Consider the following 15,743-nt stretch of genomic DNA (forward strand, 5'->3'; position numbering starts at 1 on the left):
CTTCACTCACTCCGGGACCCGCCGCCAAAGTGCCCCAAAGACCGGGAGCCGCGGAAGGACCCCCCCACCGCAGAATTACCACCAATGACCGGGAACGCAGAAGGACCCCCTGTCTAAGGCGCCAAAAACCCTGGCGCCACTCCTGGTCACGCATGCACCCCTGGAGCCTCGGTTTCCCTGCTTACCCTTATGAGTCCGATGAAGGGGCTGCAGGGGGCCAGTTCAAGGGGGGTTGCACAGCACCCGCCCCATAGCCCCTCCCCCCCAGTTGGTATCTGCACAGCAGCCAGCCTGACCCCCCCTCCCCTCATTCATGTTCCCAGCCAGGTTTGAGTCACTGCTGCCCCTGCCAAGGGCCCGTCTAGACCGGGCCAGCCCCAGGCGGCTCAGATTTTCATTTCCTCTCTGGTAAGCTGGGGCACAGGCGGGGGGAGTGCGAAGGTTGGGAGCCAGGACACCTGGGTTCTATCCCCACCTCTGCTCTCTGAGCAGGGAGCAAGGATAGCCTTCCTTTGGCCTCAGTTTCCCAGGCCAGGAGCTGCTGCAGGCAGGGCAGCCATGCCACAAGGGGGGCAGGGGTGTGTGTACAGCACCCCACACAATGGGGGCCCTGACCCAGCAAGGGCATGGGGGGGGGGGTCCTCTCATTCTGGGCAGGGGCTCTGTGAAGCCAGGTAGGGCCTGAAGCAAAGACTTCCCCCTGCCCCCCAAAAGCCATCCTGTCCTGCCCTCAGCCAGCCCAGCCCCAAGCTCGCCCCAACCCAGCCATGAGATAGTGGGAGGGTCTCTGGGTTCAGTCACTGGGTTGTAGGCAGGGGGGATGAGACTCCATGTCCCTGGGGGTTGCTGGTTTAATGAGGGGAGAGGGAAGCTGGGAGCCCGGCTGGCTGGCAGCAGGGGGGGTCGGGACTGGACAGGGGGAGCAGGCAGAGCCCCCCTGGCTGCAGGGGGACTGGGATGTGCTGGGCTGACGGAGGACAGGCCAAGGGCCAGAGAGTTTCCTGGGCTGGATAAACCCTCCTGTGGTACACTGGCTGAGAGTCGCTCCAGGCTAGTGAACACGGGGGGGTGGGGAGGCCCCCGGGGCCCAGAGCGAGGGGACTCCCTGGGGGGACCCACAGCAGAGACAGATGTGCTGAGGCTCAGAGAGGTGCAGCTCCAGGCAGTAGAGGGGCCTGATCCCCAAGAAGGGCTGGTACTCTGAAGGGGATTCCCCCCATGGGGCCAGGAGTGGGCCCCACCTGGGAGTCTGTGACACTGTCCACTTGGATCCACCCCCATCCTGCAGGTGGGCGGTGCCAGCCCGGCCCCCGTGGTGCCTTCAGCCACCCCGGGTCGCAGCAAGGGCACGGACCAGAGCTCCACACCCGAGAGGAGACCAAAGCCCTTTAATTGGATGCAAAGTAACCAGGCCCTGGTCACTTGCCGGAGCCCGGGAGATACACACAGCAGTTCATACAGCACAGCTCCTGACCGCCCCCACACTCCGTGTACCCCCCAGCCACTCCCCTGAGATCACCAGCTCTGAGTGCAAAATATGGCAGAGAGAAAAGAGGATAGTGCCTCAAAAGTGCAGGGGTTGGGGGCCTCTGAGCACCAGGCCTGGCCCCCCACCCGGGGCCCCTGCCCTCTGTGTGCATGTGTGGGAAGCTCTGAGCACCAGGCCTAGCCCCGCACCAAGACGCCCCTGCTGTGTGTGTCTGTGTGTCTGTGTGTGTGGGGAAACAGGGACGACACGCTCCTCTGAGCACCAGGCCTGGCCCCACACTGAGATGCCCCTGCCCTGTGTGTGTTGAGGGGGGCGCTCCTCTGAGCATGAGGCCAGGCCCCTGCCCCATAAGTGCGGGGACAAAGGCAGGAGGAGAAGGTTTCACTCAGCCAGGCCGGCTGGCTCCACCCTACCTAGCCCGGAGCGGTTAAGGCACAGCGGCTGCGGCAGAGGTCAGGGATCCGGAAGCTGTTTGCAGCACTGAAGGCACGGGCGGTGCTGGTCCTGGCGCTGGCTCTGGTTGGCACCACTCCCACAGGTTTCTCTGTAAGGGCGCTCCCACGGTGTCAGTGCTGTGTGGGAAGAGCCCAGTCACCCTCAGAGCAGAGCAAAGGGGACACAGCCCCCCCCATGGCACCGATCCCCACCCCCAGGCTGGGACTGATATCAAGGGGAGACGGCCTGGCTGCCTCACAGCTCAGCCCCACTGCCCTCTCCCTGCCTGGGGGGCAGAGACCAGCCAGGGAGCAGGCCCCATGGCTGGACAAGAAGCAGCCAGTGAGATGTGCCTGAGTCTGCAGAGAGCCTGAACCCTTCACTCAGAGCAGGAGAAAACCACCTCCAGGCACCTCAACTCCCAACCCAGCAAAGGTCATTGTGGGGGGTCAGGAGCACAGCAGCCCGTGGCTCCCCAACCCTGGGGACCCAGGCTGCCACCCCTGGGGGCAGGAGGAGATGAGTGACCCCTCTGGCCCCAAGGTCTGGGACAGGACCGTGGCCGTGGGGTACAGCCAGGGCCCTCAGAGCCCCGGCCTGGTTCTGTGCCACCGGGGGTGGCCCTGGCTGGCCACGAAGGGGGCACGCCTCTGCCGTACCGCGGTGCTCCTGGTGCTGCGGGGTCTGGCCCTGGTGCCGCGGGCTGGGCTCTCCAGGCTCTCCAGGCGCTGGGTGAGCGCCAGCTTCTGCTGGATGGCCATGCGCAGCAGGGAGCTCAGCGTCTTCTTCTCGTCCTCCGCCACCGCCAGCTGCCGCTGCATCTCGTCCAGCTGGGACACGTACTGGTCACACCTGGGGGGACGCAGGGGGTCAGGGGGGCTAGCCAGGGGCTCCACCCACCCCTGGCCTTGTCCCCTACGGCTAGCCCCACGCCAGTGGGACAGCCACGCCCCCACCCAGTAGCTCCCCTCACCTGCTGGCAAACATGGCACGCAAGGAGGAGAAGGTGGTGGCGTCCTCCTTCAGGGCCTTCAGCTCGCGGCGCAGCTTCAGCATGGTGTCGGACACCAAGGCCTTCTCCCCCTCGTACTGCCCCTTCAGGTTGGAGAGCGCTGCCTCCGCCGCCTGGAAGGAGAGGGGGGTGAGAGCCGAGTGGGCATATGTACCCCCCGCCCCCCACAGCCTCCGCATCGGGGGGGGAAACGGTTGGGCCTGCACACCTGCAGCCACGACCCCTCCTCCCCCAATGAAAGGGGGCGGCTAAAGGGAGGGGGTTACCGTGCCCAGCGAGCCCCCCGCAGCGCGCCCACCTGCTTGTTGGCCTTGAGCACGGTGCGCAGCGTGGCGATCTGCTCTCGCTTGTGCTGAGCAGGGAGCGGAGCTTCATCACCTCCTCGGCCAGCGCCTCCTTATCCCGCTCGAGCTCGACGGCCGGCGGGCCCTGCCTGGGGGGCTGCTGCCGCCACAGGACCAGCGCCCCCTGCAGGTGCCCCAACTGCTCCCGCAGCACTGCCGCCAGGTTGGAGACATTGAGGGGCTCCCCAGGTGAACCGGGGGGCGACTGGTCCCCGCAGGGCCCTGCCCCTGGCTCCAGCTGGAGACGGGGCTTGCCCGCCGGCGGTCTCCTGGCGCTGCGCCCATCCCGGTAATAATCCAGCACCACGCGCTGCGGTGTCAGGCCGCGCCAGGCACAGACCTGGTGGTAGAGGTTGGCCAGTTCCTCCGTCAGCCCCAGCAGCTCCTCCTGGGCCTGGGCCAGCCGGGCCTGCAGCTCCCCTGCCAGCTTCCGGGAGGCCCGCAGCTGCCCCTCCAGCTGCGCCACCAGGTCCTGCCAGGGCTGGGGCTCCGGGGATGCTGGCCTAGCCTTGAGCTGCTCCAGGAGGAGGCCATTGCGCTGCTGCTGCTCTGTCAATGCCTCCCTGGCGCTGTCCAGCTGCCACCGGGCCTCCTGCACATCAGCCGCCAGGGAGGCTCTCTCCCGGTCCACCTGCGGGGCAGAGACGGCAGGCCTGTGAGCATGGGGGCAGGATGCCTGGGTTCTAGCCGCGCTCTGGGTGGGGGAAGAGGGGCTTGGGAGCCAGGACTCCTGGGTTCAATCCCCAACTTGCCACATCTTTCTCCCCTCCCCGTTGTCTGCTCAGGGACCCGCTCTTGTGGGGTCTGTGCAGCGCCTGGCACCAGTCTCCATGGGGGTGGGAAGGGGGCATACAGCTCCCATACCGTGTCTCTGAGTGCTTTGCGGGTTCAATGGGACACCAGAAGAGCAGCTTTGTGGAAAGCCCCAAGAGGCTGGATGATTCGGGCACCTGCTTGCTGGGTGCGGAGCTGCACGGCCCAGGTGCAGATGCCAAGCAAGACACAAGGTGCTCTACGGGGGGTGGGGGCCTGCTGCTGCAGGATGTGGGGTGCATCAGTGGCTTCCGCCATGCTCCACCCCCTCAGCGAGGACGACGGGCGCAGGTGAGAACCGGCTGTGGGTGACGCGGCACCAGCGCCTCCCGCTTCACACCAGTTGGAAGCCTGCCCCACTGACCTGCCTGTGACATTCCAGGGGCAAAATGAGTGGAGGCAGGGAAGGCTGCTTCCTGGTCCCAGAAGTGTTAAGGGCCCCATCGATGTGCAGAGAAGGGGGGGGTCGGCAATGAAGGGGTTAACTGATGACACCCCCCCCCACCCCCCAGCTGCTCCTGCCCATCAGGCTCCCCATTGCTAGTGACCGGGCCCCTCTTTATCCACCTAACGGGCTTAGCCCTTCATCTGCTCCTGGATCCAAACCGGGCCTGGGTGCAGGGCAGCAGGCCCCCAAGGCGGACACTGGCCACCCCCAGCGCTAAGAGTTCCCTCGGCTTCCCTCCCCTGGAGCCCCTGGCACAAGACCGCTACCCCGAGGTAATCTGCCCCCCGCCACCCTGCCAGGAGCCTCCAGGCCCCCACCCCTAACCTGAGATGCTGTGGTGTCTGCCCTGACCTGGGGCAGCTGGAATCCCCTGCTCCCACACCCACCCCAGAGCAGCTGGAATTCCCGCGGCCCCACCCTCAAGTCCTCCCAGCCCCACCCCAGAGCAGCTGGAATCCCCTGGCCCCACCCCAGAGCAGCTAGAATCCCCTGGCCCAGCCGTCGAGTCCTCCCAGTCCTACCCCAAGGCAGCTGGAATCCCCCCAGCCCTGCCCCTGAGTCCTCAGCCCCACACCCACCCCAGAGCAGCTGGAATTCCCGCGGCCCCGCCCCTGAGTCCTCCCAGCCCCACCCCAGAGCAGCTGGAATCCCCTGGCCCCACCCCAGAGCAGCTAGAATCCCCTGGCCCAGCCGTCGAGTCCTCCCAGTCCTACCCCAAGGCAGCTGGAATCCCCCCAGCCCTGCCCCTGAGTCCTCAGCCCCACACCCACCCCAGAGCAGCTGGAATCCCCCCGGCCCCACCCCTGAGTCCTCCCAGCCCCACCCCAGAGCAGCTGGAATCCCCTGGCCCCACCCCAGAGCAGCTGGAATTCCCGCGGCCCTGCCCCCGAGTCCTCCCAGCCCCACCCCAGAGCAGCTGGAATCCCCCCGGCCCCACCCCCGAGTCCTCCCAGCCCCACCCCAGAACAGCTGGAATCCCCCCGGCCCCGCCCCCGAGTCCTCCCAGCCCCACCCCAGAGATGCTGGAATCCCCTGGCCCCGCCCCAGAGCAGCTGGAATCCCCCCGGCCCCGCCCCCGAGTCCTCCCAGCCCCACCCCAGAGCAGCTGGAATCCCCCCAGCCCCGCCCCCGAGTCCTCAGCCCCACCCCAGAGCAGCTGGAATCCCCCCAGCCCCGCCCCCGAGTCCTCAGCCCCACAACCACCCCAGAACAGCTGGAATCCTCCCAGCCCCACCCAGAGCAGCTGGAATTCCCCCGGCCCCGCCCCGAGGCCTCCCGGCCCCGCCCCACAGCAGCTGGAATTCCCCCGGCCCCGCCCCCGAGGCCTCCCAGCCCCGCCCCACAGCAGCTGGAATCCCCTGGCCCTGCCCCAACCTGGAACAGCTGCTGCCGCAGCTTGTGCTCCTCTGCCAGGCTGAGCTCACTGAAGAGGTCGGCGACGAGGCCAGGTGCAGGGCAGGTGTGGGGGGTGGACACCCGCTCCCCAAAGTCCCCCACGCTGGCGCTGCCATTGGCGAACCCGCTGTCCAGCTCCTCATCCTGGCTTAGCTCCTCCAGGCCGGCCTGCAGGCTGCCCAGTGAGCCAGGACGGCCCCCGGTGCAGGCCACCAGCTCCCGCCGCAGCTCCCTCTGCTGCTCCCGCTCCAGCGCCAGGGCCTCCACCGCCTCCTCCAGCTGCCGCTCCGCCAGCTCCCGCAGCCGCCCCAGCTCCTCCAGCTGGACCCCAGCCAGCGCCACCTCCTCCTCCCGGCGCCGCAGCTCATGCTTGAGGGCCTCAAACTCCACCTGCCAGAGGGAGAGGGGTGTCAGGACTCCTGGGTTCTCTCCCTGGCTCTGGGAGGGGACTGGGGTCTGGGAGCCAGGACTCCTGGGTTCTCTCCCCAGACACCCTCAGAGGGTTTAGGAGGGGGAGCCAGTCGGCACTGGCCACACAAGCAGTATCCTTGCCCTCTCTTGTCCCGTGGGCCACTCCTTGTCACAAGTGAGGCACAATCAGCCCCTCCAGCACAGGGACTCCAGGAGGTCTTCCCGCCAACCTGAGAGGCAGCTCACAAGGTCTCCGCAGCGTGAGGGGCTGGGGGCAAGGTACCTGATTGCCCTTGAGCACGGACACCTGCTTCTGCAGGGAGATGTTCTCCTCCTCCAGCTCAGCGCAGTCCTGCAGCTGCCGCAGCTCCCGGCTCTTGTGCTGCTTCAGCTCCTCCCGCAGCTGGGCCTTCTCTGCATCCAGGGCCTGGCACTCCTGAGGCAAAGGGGCACCATTAGTGCCCCGGTGGGGCAGGAGGGGGCCCACCCAGGATCCCTGGGGGAGAGGAGAGAGCCTGGGGACTCAAGCTATGGCACAGCCCACCACAGAGGAATCACGGACTCTGGGCACTCTACCAGGTGCCGACCACTCCTGGCTTTCCAGCTGCTCACTGGCACAAGGGGTGAGTTTGGGCATATGTGACAACGTGGGGGATTGTCTGGTTTTTTCCTTGTTTTTCCACTGGGTTACATGCAGAGGGAGTGGGACTCAGTATCCCTGGGGGTTGTTGGTTTAACGAGGGGGGGAGGGGGAAGTTGGAACCCCGGCCGATGGCCTGGAGGATGGAGAGCCCAGCGACTGGTGACCCAGAGGCCCAGCTCAGGAGTTACAGCCGGTTCTGGCCAATGGGGGACAATGGGCTGTGGGGAGAGGACCCCGGTGACCTGAGGAGCCGACTCCAGCCTGAGGGGCCAGAGGACAGGAGAGGGGGCCCAGGCCATCCCAGTTACCCGGAGAGAAACCAATGGACAGAGGCGGGATTGGGGCTGGGGGTAGCAAATGCCCCGCTGGGAGTGGGGGGGCTCGGGGCTGGAGAGGGGGAGCAAGCAGAGCCCCCCTGGATGCAAGGGAGACTGGGATGTGCTGGGCTGAGGGAAGCCAGGCCTGAGGCCAAAAAGTTTCCTGTGCTGGGGTCAGATGCTTGATAAATCCTCCAGCGTTACGCTGGCTGAGAGTCGCTCCGGGCTAGTGAATGGGTGTGCGGGGGGGGGGGGGGGCGGATTATCCCCTTCAGGGGGTGGAGGCCCTGGGGGCCCAGAGCAAGGGGACTGACTCACAGATCGTGCCCACTTGTGGCCCCGTGCGGTCCATGGAGGGTGCCCCTTTCAGTGCGACAGCCCTTCTTTGGGGGGCCACTCTCCTTCAGGCTCAGGCCCCTCCACCTCCTGGAGCTGCACCTCTCTGAGCCTTAGCACGTCTGTCTCTGCTGTGGGCCACCCCAGGGAGTCCCCTCGCTCTGGACTCCCCGGGCCTCTTCACACACACACACACACACACACACACACACACACACCCACACCCCTCCGGTCACTAGCCCAGAGCGACTCTCAGCCAGCATAAAACAGGAGGTTTTATTGAGAGTTGAACACAGCACAGGAACCTCTCAGGGCCTCAGGCCTGGCCTCCCTCAGCCCAGCACATCCCCATCCCCCTGCAGCCAGGGGGGCTCTGCCTGCTCCCCCTCCAGCCCAGAGCCCCCCTGCTTCCCAGCTGGGCATCTGATATCCCCGGCCCCAAGTCCCCTCTGTCCATTGTCTTCTCTCCAGGTAAGCAAGCTCGTAAAACCAGAAGGCCTGGGTCTCCTCTCCTCTCAGCACCCCTCTGGCCAGAGCCGGCTGGTCAGGTCACCGGGGTCCTCTCCCCACAGCCCATTGTCCCCCATTGGCCAGAACCGGCTGCAACTCCTGAGCTGGGCATCCAGGTCACCAGTCACTGGGGTCTCCATCCTCCAGGCCATCGGCCGGGGTCCCAAGTTCCCTCTCTGGTCCTGTCCCCCAACAAATTCCCTCTCCCCTCCTCTCCCCTCGTTAAACCAGTAACAGCCAGGGACACTGAGTCCCACTCCCTCTGCATGTAACCCACTGGAAAACACAGAAAAACCAAGAAAAGCCCCCACTTCGTCACAGGGACCCACGGCAGTGACAGACGTGCTAAGGCTCAGAGAGATGCAGCTCCAGGAGGTGGAGTGGACCCCCAAGAAAGGCTGTCGCCCTGAAGGGAGTTCCCCCCACAGACCGCACAGGGACAAGAGTGGGCATGATCTGTGAGTCCGTGTCAGGGTAGGACAGAGTAGGAATCTGCTGTAATACTTGGTACGAACTCTGCGTGAGCCTCACTTTCCCCATATGCAGCAGAGCCTGTGGCACCGGATAGATTAACAGACGTGTTGGCGCGTGAGCTTTCGTGGATGAACATCCACCTCGTCGGATGCGGAAGCTCCTGCTCCAATCCGGCTGTTAGTCTCTCCAGTGCCACAGGACTCTGCTGCTCTTACAGAGCCAGCCTAACACAGCTCCCCTGATACTTTTCCCCAGATGGTAACTAGGGGGTGTGAAGAGGCTGCTCACTCTAGGAGAGGCAAATGGCACCTGGCTGTCCCAGGTTTGGGGCCCAGGTCAACGTGCAGACAATGGCAAATCCAATCACCAATCACTAAGGACCACACACAACCAGCCACTGCGAGCAGCTGGGGAACAGGACAGGAGAGAGGGACAAAGTGGGAGCCAAGTGGACACCCTTTGGCTGGGCTGTGGGTAACCAGGATGAGCCAGGTTGTAAATTCCTATTCTCTGCACTAACCAGACAACCGATAACCCCCTGCTGAGAGGGGGGCAGTTCTCTCTCTCGGGGTACAAGCCTCCCGCAGGTGTCCCATTCAGGTGGGCTCGCTGCAGGGAACGTACAGCATGACGCAGGGGTGCTGCAGGCTCTGAGGGGCAGTCCCAGGAAGTCGGGGAAGCCAAGGGGGAAAGAGGGAGACCCTAAGGGGTCCAGCCCACTGAAGGGGTCCTCCTAGGACTACTCCTGAGCACAGGAGCTGTGGCTCCTTGCTCTGATCCAGGCTGCATGGGGAGGGGAATGCTTGGACCCGGGCTAGAGGGGATGCCAGGAACAGGGGACCGCAGGGCACTCACCTGGCGCAGGTCCTGCAGAGCAGCGCTCAGCCGCTCGCTCTCAGCACCCGTGTTGCTCAGCTGGCGTCGCAGCTGCCTCAGCTCCCCCTGCTGCTCCTCAAGGCGGGCTGCCAGCTGGGCCTCCTTGGCCGCAGCCTCGCGCACCAGGCTCTCCTCTCGGTTCTCCCCGGCCACTGCTGCCCGCTTGTGGCTGCTGTGACACTCAGCCAGGACCTGCCAACCAGAGGGCAGAGAGAGAATTGGTGAGGAGGGGTCAGCCAGGCTAACGTGTTCGGCAGAATGCCTGGCGCAAAGGGCACACACACAGAGTGCTGGGGCAGGGGATGTGGGGGGGCTCCCCCTGCAGTGCCAGGCTGACCCCAATCTGGGCACACCCACACGGTGCTGGGACAGGGGATGTGGGGGGGCTCCCCCTGCAGTGCCAGGCTGACCCCAATCTGGGCACACCCACACGGTGCTGGGACAGGGGATGGGGGGGGGCTCTCCCTAGTGGTAACTGGGCTGATCAGGTTCTGTGCCTGCCCCCGCTTACCTCCTTCATTTGGGTCAGCTCCGAGCTCAGCCTGTCTAACTGCCCCTCCAGCTCCCCGCAGCGCTGCTTGAGCACCCCATTCTCCTCCAGCACCGCCAGCCCATACTGGGCGGCCTGGACTTTCTCCTGCGTTGCCTCCTGCAGCTCGGCCGCCAGGCGCCCCACCTCTGCCTGCAGCTGGGCCAGGTCTGCGGGCACTTGGGCCAGCTCCATGGTGGGCACTGGGGGGCAGGTCTGGGGCCCGGCGGGAGGCAGCGGGGATGCCTGCGGGCAGGGAGAAGGAGTGAAAGCTATAACCTCCTGCAGTCCTATGCACCTGTACCCTCCCCCCACATGTGCCCCTGAAGTAGGGGAGAGGAAGGAAGGGGGGAGATGCAGGGGGAGAAAGAGGCCCCCAAAGAGTGGGGGGAAGGAGCAGGAGTGGGGCAAGTGGGAGGGGCCCAGAGACCTCCCTCAGGGGGTGGGGGGTAAAGGGCAGAAGTGGGGGCTCAGAGGCCCCCCACGGGGCGGGGGGGCGAGGCAGACGCAGGGGGGGCTCAGAGGCCCCCCACGGGACGGGGGGGCGGGGCAGACGCAGGGGGGGCTCAGAGGCCCCCCACGGGACGGGGGGGCGGGGCAGACGCAGGGGGGGCTCAGAGGCCCCCCACGGGACGGGGGGGCGGGGCAGACGCAGGGGGGGCTCAGAGGCCCCCCACGGGGCGGGGGGGGCGGGGCAGACGCAGGGGGGGCTCAGAGGCCCCCCACGGGGCAGGGCGGAGGATGCTCCCTCAGGGGGCGGGGGACCAGGTAGCTCCTCCCCCGGGAGCGGGGGGGAGGGGCAGACGCAGGGGGGGCTCAGAGGCCCCCCACGGGGCGGGGGGGGCGGGGCAGACGCAGGGGGGGGCTCAGAGGCCCCCCACGGGGCGGGGGGGCGGGGCAGACGCAGGGGGGGGCTCAGAGGCCCCCCACGGGGCGGGGGGGCGGGGCAGACGCAGGGGGGGGCTCAGAGGCCCCCCACGGGGCGGGGGGGGCGGGGCAGACGCAGGGGGGGCTCAGAGGCCCCCCACGGGGCGGGGGGGGGCGGGGCAGACGCAGGGGGGGCTCAGAGGCCCCCCACGGGGCGGGGGGGGGCGGGGCAGACGCAGGGGGGGCTCAGAGGCCCCCCACGGGGCGGGGGGGGGCGGGGCAGACGCAGGGGGGGCTCAGAGGCCCCCCACGGGGCGGGGGGGGGCGGGGCAGACGCAGGGGGGGCTCAGAGGCCCCCCACGGGGCGGGGGGGGGCGGGGCAGACGCAGGGGGGGCTCAGAGGCCCCCCACGGGGCGGGGCGGAGGATGCTCCCTCAGGGGGCGGGGGACCAGGTAGCTCCTCCCCCGGGAGCGTCCCCTACTCGGCCTCGTTCCGAGCCGGGGGCGGGGCCCGCCTCCTCCAATGGCAGCCAGGACTGCCTCGTTCTGGGCCGAGGGGGCGGGGCCTCCCCTCAGCGCCCAGCCTCGTTGCGGGCCGCGCGCGGGCCAGGGGCGCGCGCTCCCCCCGATGCGGGAGGCTGGGCGGGTCCCCTCCCGCCCCGGCTCCCGAGCGCGGCGCGGCCAGGCGGCTGCCGGCCGCCCCCCACCCCGCGGCGCTCACCCGGCCGCCGCTCCGCGGGCGCCGCTGCTGCTGTCACTGCCGCCACCAGGCCTGCCACGGTCCCGCCCCTCCCTTCTATATACGCCCCCCGCCCCTCCCTGTTTGAAATTCCTCGCGCGCCTCACGGAGGCCACGCCCCGTCCCCCGTTCTGATTGGCCGGGCGCACCTCTTCCCGCCCTTCCCCCCTCTTCCCATTGGTCGCTGTCTTTTTTTCCTCCACCGATAGGCCGAGCTGTTAGTCAGTCACGCCACGTCCAGTCCCGTCCACTGTCATGAGCTCCGTCGCCTTTCAACGGCTTCTCATCTGATTGGACGAGCTCTCTAGCCACGCCCTCCTTCTCTCCTGATTGTTCGCTGTCTCCCAGCCTTCCCGCCTAACCGACGAAGCGCGAGGCTTCCCCAAGGCTTCGTCTCCTGATTGGCTGGCGCTTCCCTCCGTCCCTCGAGACCCGTCCAACGTCGGTGGAGGGCGGGAAGCCATTGATTGACAGGGCCAAAGTCGATGGGACCGAACCTCTTTGGGGCTGGCCCTCTCTCCCATTGGTTTAGCGCCAACTAGAGGGGCCCCTCCCTTCCCTCCCGCCTCTCTGAGGTGAGGGGGAGGGGGAAATGCCACCTATAATAGCGCCCCCCCCCCGAGAACTGCCCCGACCCATGATGGCTCCCATTGGCGTGAGTGACGCTGACAGACAGGCCTGCCCCCGGGGCTCATGGGAGGGGCGATGACTGGCAGCCATGATGGCTCCCATTGGCGTGAGTGACGCTAACAGACAGGCCTGCCCCCGGGGCTCATGGGAGGGGCGATGACTGGCAGCCATGATGGCTCCCATTGGCGTGACTGACGCTGTTAGGCCTGAATAAAGATATAGCAGACAAAAGCAGGTATGCCAACCTGACCAAAGTCAGGCTAACAGAGGTTTGTGGGTAATCCCTGAGTGGAAAACACTGAGAAGCAGCAGCATGTCTCACAAGCGCTGGGAAAAAGTGAGATAAGAGAGAAGCTGCATTCCTGGCATAGTACCAGATGTGCTGTGTTCGGGCAGCTCCTTCGAAGAACTGATAAGAGTCCTAGTTTCCCAGCCTCCTTGTTTTCGCTCCCTGGTTTTGTTCTTTGTTTGTTTTTAACTCCCCTACATTTCTAACTTTAGGCATGCATGTATACTAAAGGTGTCTAGTTTCTAGTTGTTAGAAGAAGGGGGTGGGTTGCTCCAGTGAATAATTTATGACGCGACGGAACTGTCTATATAGGCTTATACTAAGATGTAAAGAGCAGGCTGGTTCTCTCTGGAGACGAGCTGCTCTCTATTGATGTGTGCACTTGTCAATAAAGAGCTTTTGATTGGACCTTGCTGGTGTTGCCTGTCTCTCTTGCGGTCAGACAACGAACTTTGCCGTCTGGGTTAGAGTCCCTGACAACGCTAACAGACAGGCCTGCCCCCGGGGCTCATGGGAGGGGCGATGACTGGCAGCCATGATGGCTCCCATTGGCGTGAGTGACGCTAACAGACAGGCCTGCCCCCGGGGCTCATGGGAGGGGCGATGACTGGCAGCCATGATGGCTCCCATTGGCGTGAGTGACGCTAACAGACAGGCCTGCCCCCGGGGCTCATGGGAGGGGCGATGACTGGCAGCCATGATGGCTCCCATTGGCGTGAGTGACGCTAACAGACAGGCCTGCCCCCGGGGCTCATGGGAGGGGCGATGACTGGCAGCCATGATGGCTCCCATTGGCGTGAGTGACGCTGACAGACAGGCCTGCCCCAGGGGCTCATGGGAGGGGCGATGACTGGCAGCCATGATGGCTCCCATTGGCGTGAGTGACGCTAACAGGCCTGCCCCCGGGGCTCATGGGAGGGGGGATGACTGGCAGCCATGATGGCTCCCATTGGCGTGAGTGACGCTAACAGACAGGCCTGCCCCCGGGGCTCATGGGAGGGGGGATGACTGGCAGCCATGATGGCTCCCATTGGCGTGACTGACGCTAACAGACAGGCCTGCCCCCGGGGCTCATGGGAGGGGCGATGACTGGCAGCCATGATGGCTCCCATTGGCGTGAGTGACGCTACCAGACAGGCCTGCCCCAGGGGCTCATGGGAGGGGCGATGACTGGCAGCCATGATGGCTCCCATTGGCGTGAGTGACGCTGACAGACAGGCCTGCCCCAGGGGCTCATGGGAGGGGGGATGACTGGCAGCCATGATGGCTCCCATTGGCGTGAGTGACGCTGACAGACGGGCCTGCCCCCGGGGCTCATGGGAGGGGGGATGACTGGCAGCCATGATGGCTCCCATTGGCGTGAGTGACGCTGACAGACAGGCCTGCCCCCGGGGCTCATGGGAGGGGGGATGACTGGCAGCCATGATGGCTCCCATTGGCGTGAGTGACGCTAACAGACAGGCCTGCCCCCGGGGCTCATGGGAGGGGCGATGACTGGCAGCCATGATGGCTCCCATTGGCGTGACTGACGCTAACAGACAGGCCTGCCCCCGGGGCTCATGGGAGGGGCGATGACTGGCAGCCATGATGGCTCCCATTGGCGTGAGTGACGCTAACAGACAGGCCTGCCCCAGGGGCTCATGGGAGGGGCGATGACTGGCAGCCATGATGGCTCCCATTGGCGTGAGTGACGCTAACAGACAGGCCTGCCCCCGGGGCTCATGGGAGGGGGGATGACTGGCAGCCATGATGGCTCCCATTGGCGTGAGTGACGCTGACAGACAGGCCTGCCCCAGGGGCTCATGGGAGGGGGGATGACTGGCAGCCATGATGGCTCCCATTGGCGTGAGTGACGCTGACAGACAGGCCTGCCCCAGGGGCTCATGGGAGGGGCGATGACTGGCAGCCATGATGGCTCCCATTGGCGTGAGTGACGCTAACAGACAGGCCTGCCCCCGGGGCTCATGGGAGGGGCGATGACTGGCAGCCATGATGGCTCCCATTGGCGTGAGTGAAGCTAACAGACAAGCCTGCCCCAGGGGCTCATGGGAGGGGCGATGACTGGCAGCCATGATGGCTCCCATTGGCGTGAGTGACGCTAACAGACAGGCCTGCCCCCGGGGCTCATGGGAGGGGCGATGACTGGCAGCCATGATGGCTCCCATTGGCGTGAGTGACGCTAACAGACAGGCCTGCCCCAGGGGCTCATGGGAGGGGCGATGACTGGCAGCCATGATGGCTCCCATTGGCGTGAGTGACGCTAACAGACAGGCCTGCCCCCGGGGCTCATGGGAGGGGCGATGACTGGCAGCCATGATGGCTCCCATTGGTGAGTGATGCCATCTGACACCCCTGCCCCAGGGGCTGATAGGAGTGACAGAGGAGCACTGATGGCCCCCCCGTTGGTACACCCCACCCCTCCAACCTCTTATGCACAGCTTGTGAGGGCCCTTAGCTGCAGCAGTGATGGCTGCCTCCTGCCTTCACTCATGCCAAGGGGCAGCCTTGCTCTGAAGCAGCCCTGCTTCCGGCACATGGCAACCAGCATGGCATCCACAGGCTGCTGGAAGCGAGGCACTGAAGGCCAGGCCTGCTGGCTACCCTGGAACATTATACCCCTTGGCCAGGGCAGCCTGCCCTGCCTGTACCCAAACTGCTCTATTCATGCCACCCTGCCTGCTTCTCCTCACAGAGTCGCACCAAGCCAACTCTGTTTAAACCTTTTATTTGGAAGCACAGGTGAAGAGAAGCGGCCCTGTTGGAGTGGCAGCGGCTGGCCGCATAAGAGAGCTGGGATTGGCTATTTCTAACATTGAGCAAACCAGGGGACTGGATCGGGCCAGGAATGTCAGGGTGGCAGATTAACACACGGTGCTACTGCATTAATATTTGTCTCCTTGCCCTAGGAGCGGAGCAGGAACAGGACCAGCCAAGAGCAGAGAGCGCAGCTATTGGACGAAGCCTGCACCGCCCAAGCTTTAGGTACAGATTGGTCCATAGCAGCGCCTGTGAACACCTGCCCCCTACTATCTACCCCAGGGACAGAGGCCCCACTGACCCTGGGGAGGGGCAGCCTCTCCTTGCCCTGCAGAACCCCCGTCCCAGCAGATGATGGGAGCAGTGGCAGGCAGTGCTTACTAAGCTACTCACGGGTTAGCAGGGAATGTCTACGGCACAGGAGCTCGT

General features: G+C 65.8%; 1 protein-coding gene across 1 annotated transcript; it reads right to left on the reverse strand.

The window, feature by feature from the left end:
- Positions 1-1,747: 1,747 nt before the first annotated feature.
- On the reverse strand, positions 1,748-11,676 carry LOC127036388 (protein bicaudal D-like). Its single transcript, XM_050927228.1, is given in 10 exon segments — positions 1,748-2,061; positions 2,584-2,776; positions 2,898-3,049; positions 3,235-3,287; positions 3,290-3,911; positions 5,916-6,326; positions 6,631-6,783; positions 9,483-9,695; positions 10,015-10,278; positions 11,621-11,676. Coding segments are annotated over 9 exon segments (2,016 nt in total). The 5' UTR covers positions 10,228-10,278; positions 11,621-11,676; the 3' UTR covers positions 1,748-2,055.
- Between the last annotated feature and the right edge of the window lie 4,067 nt (positions 11,677-15,743).

Source organism: Gopherus flavomarginatus, chromosome 18, assembly GCF_025201925.1.
Source record: "Gopherus flavomarginatus isolate rGopFla2 chromosome 18, rGopFla2.mat.asm, whole genome shotgun sequence".
In the NCBI taxonomy this organism is placed as follows: Eukaryota; Metazoa; Chordata; order Testudines; family Testudinidae; genus Gopherus; species Gopherus flavomarginatus.